The sequence below is a fragment of the Etheostoma cragini genome, chromosome 15 (assembly GCF_013103735.1).
Source record: "Etheostoma cragini isolate CJK2018 chromosome 15, CSU_Ecrag_1.0, whole genome shotgun sequence".
Classification (NCBI taxonomy): domain Eukaryota; kingdom Metazoa; phylum Chordata; class Actinopteri; order Perciformes; family Percidae; genus Etheostoma; species Etheostoma cragini.
Genome location: NC_048421.1, coordinates 11,392,581 through 11,403,368, shown reverse-complemented (window position 1 = coordinate 11,403,368; position 10,788 = coordinate 11,392,581). Strand labels below are relative to the sequence as shown.

At 40.9% G+C, this 10,788-nt stretch overlaps 2 protein-coding genes across 11 annotated transcripts in view; one reads left to right on the top strand and one right to left on the bottom strand.

Moving 5' to 3' along the window:
* The first annotated feature begins 517 nt into the window (after positions 1-517).
* Positions 518-3,675, top strand: tmed1a (transmembrane p24 trafficking protein 1a). The gene is made up of 4 exons (XM_034895383.1): positions 518-940; positions 2,044-2,141; positions 2,400-2,586; positions 2,709-3,675. Exons 1-4 carry the CDS (start codon positions 746-748, stop codon positions 2,925-2,927), a joined length of 699 nt encoding a protein of 232 aa, XP_034751274.1. The 5' UTR covers positions 518-745; the 3' UTR covers positions 2,928-3,675.
* Positions 3,676-4,236: 561 nt separating this feature from the next.
* Positions 4,237-10,788, bottom strand: part of dnm2a (dynamin 2a) — a 33,961-nt gene continuing 27,409 nt past the window's right edge. For 8 of the 10 annotated variants that reach the window (XM_034895371.1, XM_034895370.1, XM_034895373.1 and 5 more), the window contains 6 exons: positions 10,441-10,550; positions 10,206-10,317; positions 9,848-10,012; positions 8,608-8,831; positions 8,032-8,298; positions 5,282-7,712 (listed from right to left, as the gene is read on the bottom strand). In XM_034895371.1, the coding sequence (XP_034751262.1) occupies positions 7,640-7,712; positions 8,032-8,298; positions 8,608-8,831; positions 9,848-10,012; positions 10,206-10,317; positions 10,441-10,550 (951 nt within the window). In that variant the 3' untranslated portion in view covers positions 5,282-7,639. The other 2 variants (XM_034895374.1, XM_034895372.1) reach the window with 2 other exon arrangements.

Sequence of the window (10,788 nt, the reverse complement as noted above, 5' to 3'; positions counted from 1 at the left end):
ATTTGGTGGCGTATAAATTAATGCGTGAGGTTAATGTGAATTAAAAACTATGCAGCACTAACTGGAAACTCATGGTGACTTGATCATTTTTAGTGAGCAACTGGAATTTCTAATTCTACATTAACACAGGCATTATATCATCATAAATATTCAGTTTAGCATGTATGTCGTACCCTGTGTATCAGAATTTCTGTAAGTTACCAACTTACCAACCAATATCAAGTTATTCTTAAAACATATCTGATGTCCAGGCTGTAGGCCCAGCTTTTTGTCTGGTTTTACCCACAGCTCCCTCTATAGAATGGAAGAGCACATGACAAGTACAACATATTTTTAGAAGGAATTAATCATGTAACATAATATAATATTATAGTAAAGTAAAAATCAGTACAAAAAGTATGAGAAGTAATTTTAACAAATCTTAATTGTACTCACACAAATTTTACAGGCCATCATACACACCAGTCATAGTCATGCATCAAGCTCATCATTTAATGTGCTTTGCACTTTGTCACCCCACCTCAGTTTTGCATGTGGCTGCAGTTCAGACTGCAGAGCGCTAATGGTCCGCACAGATAGTGCTACACTTATTCAGCTCTGATCAAGGAACTTTACTGTGAGGCTATTTTCCAACCGTCGGAGTATGAGAGTCAGCAATTGCAGATACACAGAAAATTTGCTTCAAAGTGCATGTGTAACATAAAACAAAGTTACTCAAAGTTGGTGAAAGTGGATTACATGGACTATGCACTGTCAGTGGAGGATGATACGTGTGTCTGCTGAGCTCTGTTTGCTGGCATGTTTAATTCTGACTGTGGACTTGACTTTGGGTTTAGGGCCAAAGAAAGACATGGAGTTTACATTTCTATTAGCTGCTGGCAGCACAGAGTGTTTTTACCAAACCACAGCAAAGAACGACAGCATGGAAGTTGAATACCAGGTAGATATAATTTTCTCTCTACGTTGTTGTCTCTCTGTCAGTCTGGTACAGTGACAGTATACTGTGTTTAAAGTTTTGAATCACTTCATGTGCTCATATGATGATGTGTTCAACTAAAAAACGAGTGAATGGGCTTTAGACTTTGGTCTTGCATGAAGAGAGATAAGAAAAAGTTGTTGAAGACAATTATCCTGAAATAAGAGATAAAAGATACCGCTGCTATAGATTCTGCAAAAACATGTTGCAAAAGTACTTACTACTAAGTTTCTTACCAAGTTTATTTAATTTCAAATGCAAAATACAAATTCAAAAGTACAATTGTCAAGTCTCTTATACTGTAATGTGTTATTGACCTCAGTCATATTGTGGCCATGACCTTTGCATTGCTTTACAACACAGTCATCATACTACTACTGCACCCTGTGGCAGCTGCAGGGCTGTGTTGGTCATGTCCCTGTAGTTTCTGAGTGTGGAGTCAGGGAAAAGCCTGGCAGCATTACTGGGGCATCATCACTGGAACAATGTACACATGATGCTGCTCGTGCAGCAGCTTTGATGTGGACTTTTTTTTCATCAATCTACTGCCTTTTTCCAAACCTTTGCTCAATAGACAGTCACACAACTGACAACTGTATGCCTACTTGGCCTGTAAGGTTTCTACAGAACCATTGCTAGCTATTCAATTAAACTTTGCAAGTTAGAGAGTGTGCAGGAGTTTCTTTGCAACCTTTGAACTACTCATACTTCTGCTACGCACCTTCCTCGTCTAATAGATGTGCAAAGTATTTCTCAGTTCTGAGCTGTACTTTCTGACACAACAACCAACACCTTAAGAATGTTAATGCATATCAGAACTGTTGGAACTTACCTTGAGTTTTTCTTTTACTAGAGGGCAAAGAGCAGGCAGTAGTAAACAAAACAGAGAATTTTCCTACACAAATGTCTAAACTGTCCATTTATTATCACTGTGACATATTATGCGAGCCAGGTTGTTACTCATTGCACTGTGAAGCTTTTCATTTGAATATCAGATAGCAATTCTGGCCGTAGCTTGTCTTGATATGCTGCATTAGTGAACTTAACCGCTCTTGTTTTTTTAACAGGTGATAGCTGGGTCAGGTCTGGATGTTGGCTTTGCTCTCATTTCACCCAACGGATACCGACTGGTCTCTGACTTCAGAAGATCTGATGGTATTCACATGTAGGTCACTTAAATGTTCTCTCAAGCTGCTGATGTGATGCTCAATCCTTGTCAAGAGTTGATGTCGGCAAATTCTTAAAAACTAGACTTGATTTTCTCCTTTTCTAAAAAAAGAAATGAAAAACTACACTATACCATGCATATTTACCCAGAGATAAACAAAACTGACTACTGTGTTTTGCCATCACAGTTAAAAGTTTCAACCATGATACTGTTGAGAGAAAATGTCACCTGCTGTTTCCTTATTTTTTCCTGCAGGGTGGATCTCACAGAGGGGGGAGACTACCGGTTATGTTTCGACAACAGCTTTAGTAAACTCTCAAAGAAGATGGTGTTCTTTGAGGTGATTATAAATGGTCAGAGCGGTGCAGGTGGAGGCCTAAACGAGTGGGCGGACGTGGCCGCAACAGATAGCATGTTGGAGTATAAACTGGAGGACATCAGGGTGAGTAAAAGCAAAGAGCTACTGCGTCTGCTGCGTCTATGATTTCCCTTCAGAGAACACTTGAATGACCTAATGTCATTCTTTTTAAAATCTCCTCCTGTCTGCTGTTCATCCTCTTTCAGACGAGGATGGACTCTGTGTACGAGCGCCTGGAGAGGAGCCGTCAGGTCCTCGCTTTGCTGCGTGCCTTTGAGGCAAAGGACCGCTACCTTCTGGAGGACAACCTGTGGCAGGTGTCCTTTTGGTCCTGCCTCAACCTGCTTGTCATGCTCACCGTCGCTGTCACTCAAATCTACACCCTTCAACGCCTCTTTGATGGCACAAAGCGGGTCTGCACATAGTCACAAAAACTACCTCCAGCCAAGAGAGCGCAGCACTTGCACATGCCTAAACTTCTTAATCTGAACCATAACCTTTTACAGTCTATATCCTAACTAACATGTGCCCTGGGAACCTAATTTAAAGGGATAGTTCACACTTTTGGAAAACTGATTCATCATTGATGTTTTGAATTCCAGTCCCATGGTACTGCAATATCCACAAACAGAAGCACATACTGTCCATACATAACACATACATAAATACACACAAAAATACTTGCCGCCAGTGGCACCCACAGACATTTTTCACAGGGATGTCCAGATTGGGCCACTGAAATAACTGGGATGGCACACCAAAACCAAAAGCCTAAAATTCTATTACGCTGATGTAGGCTGGTTGAAAATGATGTCTATATAAGAGTTAAGGCATTGCATACAGATACACTTTAATTTTGTATTTTACAGTTGTTACTTTTATCCAATGTGCAGACTAATACCAATACAATTTTGAGTTTCACAACAATGCTTATTTCCTGTGTTATGTATCCACGTCAGGCAATTTGTTGTTCTTCTATTAGGTTAGTTGTCCAGTTCCCACCACTTGCCGCACCAATATGTGTTAATGTCATTGGGGAACCCAGAAAACCACAGCTGTTCTGTCTGGAATCTTGTTTTATTGAATTTCAGAATACATTACACTAGGCTATGTTTTATCAGACCAAAACAAACTAAATATCGGAAAACCCACCTATGGCATATACTTTTTATTTATTTAACTAAGCCTCAAGTTGTTTAGAAAGATCACATCTAAAATACTTATTGTGATAAACAAGTATTTACAGTCACTCTCCCCGATCATTTTCTACATCTGGAGGTAAAAAATGCAGAAATCAGTTGTCATGCCGACGTCAAGTCAGTTTTGACTGAAGCATTAATTTCCTTGCCTTTATTTGGGTGTATTGCACTGAGGGGTAAAACATACATAAGGCTGTACCTATTGGGCATTTCAATCACTACTACGTATTTTCTGTGTTGAAACTTCCTGGGACTGCTCAGAATCATTAACATTTTTATGTCATAAAACATATTCAATGTTCACGGTCCACCACTTAAAAGGTATTTCCCATTGTCATCCCAGAAGAGAGACATACAATAATAAAAACAGTCCAAAGTCTTTATGACTTAGCACTGTATCTGGTAATGAATTATCTGGTGTAGTACTGTATCTCAAACTAGTTTTTGTTCCGATAAATTGACAGTCTGGGACATTGTGTGACAAAGAGTAGCAAACAGAACATACTAGTACAGTTTAGTGCTCAGAACTTCTTCTTTTAAATAACGTTCACTATAGAATAGAGATAACTTAGTTTAATGCATCAATCATTCCCTTTTACTTTAAGTGTTGACTTATGTGGGCCTGTAACAGGCAGCTATTCTGTTTGAGCAATCTGAAAATGAGATGTGTAGTTCTTCTGTTGTCTTGCTGTCGTGAATTGAAAGCACTTCACGTCCACTTCAGGCTGTCCAAAGTCACCACTGGTTTCGACGGGGAGCCGGGCGCCTGTTCAGGAACAATCAACCAAGATTAATCTCCTAACCTTGCGACATGCACTTTGACAGGTAATACTGCAGGACCAGTCCCTGGAACAGCAATGGCATTTGTATTGAGGCAATTTGTTAGCGAGAAATCATGTTCAACGCTCTTTGGAGGATAAGACTAAACACATAACCCTGGATTGAATATTTAAAGCTGATGTCCAAAAGAATGAAAACATTAAAAAAAAGAAGAAAAAAAAAGATTACCTCTCGCAACATATTTGAGCATATTTAGAACAGAACAGTTCTAACGATGAAAAATCTTAACGGGGGCTTTCTATGCATTTTGGGGTAAACTCGATATATTGCCCATAAAAAATAATATTCCCACCCCATTGGAAGTTGTCATGTTTTGTCGTCTTACAACAGTGAATTAAAGCAAACATCCTTCCACTTTAAAAGGGTCTCGACCTGTTGATCAGTGTCAACGTTACATTAAATCGACTTTGACTCAATGCTGTGAAAAGACAAAACATAAGAAAGGGAGGTGAATTAAAACCTGTTCATTTAATAGGTGGCACCGAATTTGGTCAAACATTACAAAAGTATTACTTTTACAAGGTTTGATTATTTTGTTCTTCACTCTACATTTGGTGAAACTGCATGTGAAGAAGCTGGCAGTTGTGTTTCCAGAAGAACATTTGCAGGCGGTCAGTCTATATGGGTTTAGATGTAGAGAGGGAGGCAAATGAGGAGAGGAAGACCACAAGTGACGCTAAATTGTCTGCAAGAGAGAGCAGAGAAAGTGGATCACACAAGACACAAGGACACACCAACCACCAGAGCCAGTCCCTTTATTGTACATAACACCTCTTTATTTATTCTCCATCCTAAATCAGTCCATGGGTATTCAAATCAATTCATTGCTACAGAGGCACTTGACAAGGGTTTGCAACAAAACAAAAAAAAGAAGTGATTTTTACAGGTTGGTTTCCAACCCCTCCCACCAGACCTAGCCAGGGGAGGGGAGGGAATGAGGAAGGAGACAGGCTACATCCATAAGGAAGAAGGCAGTGTTACCACAACTGAATGTATTACAGAGCATTACAGTCTGGGCTTCTCAAGGGCAGGCTGAAATGACAAGGGGACTTCAACAAATGTATTGCCAAAATGAAGTTTCATCACATGAGCTAATTTTTGTGTACCAGGGGTTTGGGTAAGATACCATATTAAGGGTCTTCAAACTAAAGACTTGGCTGTTTTAGAAGTTTATTTTAATCCCTGTGGCACTGTCATTGAAAGCCAGACCTGTAGAGGGAAAAAAAGTACACTCTGTCTCATAAGTCCGTTGTTTGGGACCATTTAAATTCTTTACAGTTTCTTTGTCATGTTGGCTAATTAAGTGTCTATGCTCTGTGCTGATAAACATGTCCAGACAGCTTTAGACAGAGTGTGCTTTCATACACCACAACTCCCACCACCACCTGCTCACCACCAATAGTGATTGAACGTCAGCCCAACATCATGCCCCGCTTGACCAGTTTTTCCCTAAGTTGGTTTTTAATGGTCAAATACCCTCTAGGAGCAATCAACTAATTTATTTAAATAATCACAGCTGTGTAGACAATGTCTAGTCCCAGGTGCCCTCCCAACATACGACACATTTAGACAGCTAATCCCTGTAGCAGAACCCCAAGTAAAAGTCCAGAATCCGGGGGAACTGAGATGTACAGCTGATACAATTGCAACCAAAAATATCACAAGAAATGACAAATGCCCAGGTTATAAATAATGTATCAGGAGATGACCAATCTCTTTTCCCCTACATCCAAGAATTACTATTGGATTACTACGAAATGACTTTAATATGACGACTATGTTTAAACATGTCTTTGCTTTGATTAGAATCAATAGCATATTTCTGTCATCAACCCTGCGATTAAATGAGATACAAGTGCTAACTCCCCATTATAGGCCAGCTATATACAATATTTTTAATGCACAGAAGCAGAAGTCGTAGCAGTAATAAATGTCTTGAACAACTAAGCCCAGGAAGAGATGCACCAACTCCTAAATGCTTAATACCATCTTTATACTCAAAATCATGTCCTCGTCTACTCGCCCCACCGCTTCACTGAGTTATCCTTTGAGAGGAAACAGAACGTTGTGCTCGGCTCTCAGTCAATCAGTTAATCCAGGAACAAACTAAATCTACCCGAAGTCTGAAAGTCTCTTTGGGGTTCAACTGACAGTAAAGGGATTATAATTCAAGGCTTTAAAAACTCAGAATTAACGTAGAGAAAGCATCTCAAAAAATTCAGACGAGCTTCAGCTTGTCCCTCTCCGGCTCCTAGGTTTTTGTGCATAGTGTTCTGGTAACGGAATACATCCTCCCTGGTATGAGTGGCTTGCGGTAAGGCTACATGGCTAGAAGTGCTTGGATTATAATGGCCAATCTGGCTGACATCTTTTTATTGTGGAAGGACAATTCACTGAAGGGGGGCTGAAGCTACTCTCTCATGCACCCTGCCCTGTGTCTTTTATGCTTTGCTTTTCCTGCGATTCCTGCTACATTTATGACGGTCATTAAAAAGGACAAGGTCACTAAAATAAAAAAATGCAACAGAACACATCGACACCACCAAAACAACAACAGTAGTAATTAACTATTGTTTTAGTTAGAAACTGAAAACCTTGATAACAGTTTAAGTGTGTGTGTATTACACAGATCTAGATTTGGGCGTCTTAGCCATTCTAAAAAGGTGGAGGGACGGGAGAGGAAACCCCGTCTGTAACAGTTAATAAGTTCTTTAATGAGCTTCTGCTGGGAACCTTGTCAGAAGAAATAAACCAGTTTTTTTTACAATAAAAAAAGAGCTCTAACTGAACTTGATACATCTCCTACCGATAGTAGCTAAATGCATCCCACAGATGAGCTGTAATATTTTGTATTACACTGCAGTCAAATGTAATATTCAAGTGGTTAAGGGCTTCCTGTCGTTCATGTGCACTGATAAAGATGGCATTAACAGCTTGTTACATTGCTTGAAGAGAGACAGATTAATGTGGCTGGACGATGCAAATTATGCACTGTTATCAGTCAGCCCCTCCTCTCGAGCCCCCGCCCCTGGCCTTTAGTGTGCAGATACACACATCCACACACAAACACACACACTTAGGTGGGCTATGCCACAGGTCTAATCTAGCAGGGAGGGCTCAGCAGGGCGAATAATGGTGGGCCGATGAGAAGGAGCACCAGGGGGTCTTCGGCTACAACGGGGAGAGAAGAAACAGAACAAGGAGTGAGACGTACTCACAAAGAGACAGTGGCGAAACCAAAACAACCCGACAGAGAGAAAAGAGGGAAGGGGACGACAGAGGGAGAGAGTGAGGAGATTGAATGCCAAGATATATTAAATACTAAGATGGGATAACTGGTGAGAATGAGAAATGACTAACCATGCCTGTGACTCTTGAAAGACAGAGGATGATGAGAAGTTAGTGACATGACGATAAAAATACAGTGCAACAAAAATTGCATAATATACACACAAAGTAGTGGTGATCTCATTGTAACAGGAAGTCCTACCTGGGTACACCGGGTGGGACGCGGGCTGGCCGGGAGGGTATCAGTGGGGGTGCACTGAAGGGATCCTGGTGGCTGTTGAAAGCGTTGGTGGGCGGGCCTGGGCGAGATGGGATTGGTGGTGCACCAAAGGCCGGAGAGGGGTTGAGCGTAGCTCCGAAGGCAGGGGAAGGGTTCATGGGGGGTCCTGGTGTTGGGCCACGAACAGCAGGCGGGCGGCTGGGGGCCGCTGCGGCAGCTGCAGGAGTTGGCCTGCGCTGAGGAGTGGGGCTAAGAGGAGAATATGATTAAACAAAACCGACATAGTGATAATCACCTAGAAGATTCCATACATTTTCCTGTAGAGCTAGAGATGAGGGATTTTAATCTGAGGTGTTTAACGCTCGTTTTTGTTGTGATTATAACATTTTTCAAATTAGTAATATATAATTATAATAATAAAAGGTAAACAATGTCTTTTTTCTCCTCACTACTTCTAATCTCATCAATTTAACATGCACAGTTTAAAACTGAGTGTTATTAGACACTGCATCTGTTTTACCTGATGCTCAACATAATGCTAGTTAACCCCCATCTCACCTTGCTTCTTGGATCCAGGTGTTATTTATGGGCGGGGGAACTGGGGTGGTGATCGTGTTGGCGCTGATGTCGCCAATAATGAGCAGTGCCTCCTTGAGTGCATGATACATGCGCAACATTTCGTCTCTACGCTGGGCCTGGTCCTGGGATTCCTCCATGAGGCTGTTCTGGTCCCCAGAGGAGTAGAGATAGGCCAATAGCTCTGAGTGGATGAAATCCTTTGCCTGAATGGAAGTTAATAATATTGAAACAGAGTGTGGCAACATACTATACATCGCTAAAAATAGGAGCAGAAGTAAAATGATCAAGGAGGTTAGTCAATTGGAAAACGTGGTTGAAAGACTATGGCTAAGAAAGGACAGTACTATAGAACCACACGACCAAAAACAAATGTATTGATTTGAGATATTTGAACTTTAAACTAAATATTAGAAAACCATGGAAAAGGAGCTGCCTAGTAGACAATGGTGCCAATGTTGAGAGTGTGTGTGTGTGTGTGTGATCATTAAGGGAGATCACCACAATAATAAAACCTAATAAAATGATAGTGGATAAGTCCCTGTGAGCATGAACCATTAATCCTGTTAATTAGTGTCTTTAAGTTCATGACCTTGTCTGAAGATTAAATACATGACCATTGTTGCTACTAAAATGAACAAGAAAATGAAACACTACTATGCACACCTCCATGGTGCGATGAAATTTAGACCTTAAATAGCATTTCATTTGATCTCAAGCTCAGATCACTGGCTTATCAGGTGCCTTGATCGCATTTATAAAGAATAGTGTAAGATGCTACATTTGCTGAAAAATGGCAACTTAACTATCTGCATATCAGCTACTGAAATAATACCATCATATATACATTAAGGTCTACATGGTTTGTACAAAAATGTTTGTTTGGTATGTAGGATGGGCAACATGCAAATTCACAATATGCAGTGTTTGGTCTGCAGTGCACTGCTGTTCATTTTTAAATCCAACTACTGCCAGCATTTAGCACAGTACCCCCCATTAGGTGTGGGAGAATACACTTACACAGTTAGCTCAGCACTCTAAACTGCACAAAGTGGTGGTCATACATAAATAGCGTTCTTTTCTGTAAAGTATCCATAGGTGAAATACCACAATGCACAGTGTTAAAGGAACAGACTCAGACCTCTTTTATTCCATATCCAGATCTACAGACACTTTGTCTGTTAATGGCTTGTGTCTGCTGCTGAGGAGTGGTGGAACTCACACTGTTGATCATGAGATGCATAATGGTCTTGGGCACGAGGTCTCTGGTGGTTTTGTTGATGATGCTGATGTAAGAATCCACCAGGTTGCGGATGGTTTCCACCTGTCGCTCCAACTGAGGGTCCATGGAGAATGTGTCTGCAGGGGCGGCGTCTTCATTCTCCGTCTGACAACGAAACACACAACAATGATCAAATATTAACATATCATAAATACATCTCCATAGTTTCTCTTTGTAGAAGCATAAATTATGACAAAAGTGCACACAGAGAAATACAGAGGTGCAGGTGTCAATGACCAATGTAATATTAACTGATGTATAATTAGAAACACAAAGCCCCACCCAACCACCCACATACCTGGTCCTTCTCCGGATAAACTCCTGCCCTGAGGAAGGATGCTTTCCAGCTGTCCACATCCTCTTGAGTATCACAGGTCAGTTCTACTTGGCGAAGATCCTTGTACACGTTCCTGTACAGATAAACCCAAAACAAACATGAAAGTGTGTATGTTTAGCCAGAACACAATGTTAGTGCACACCAGATAGGTAAGGTAAATGTGCATTCACACATATTCACTCAAGATAAATCTGACCTTTGTTCGGTGTTAAAGATTGCAAAGATGTGCTTTGTGGACATAAAGCCTTTCTCCACGTCTCTGATCTTCAAGTTATCCAGGGGTAGCATATACTTCTTTTCTTTCTCCTAGCATGATGCAGACAGAAGAAATGGCTATTAACAGTAGAAAAGAAACCTGGAAAATACAACACAAAAAAGTGGGTAATTGTATATATTTTGGTAATGGAGATAAACAGTTCTCCACCAATGAGTAGCCATGACACAATGCATTCTCTGTGTGGACCACCACCAGGCTTGTGAGATGGAGAAATGCATCAGAGGAGGATGAGAGGAAGAAGAGGAGGAGCTTGGGGGGGGGGGGGGG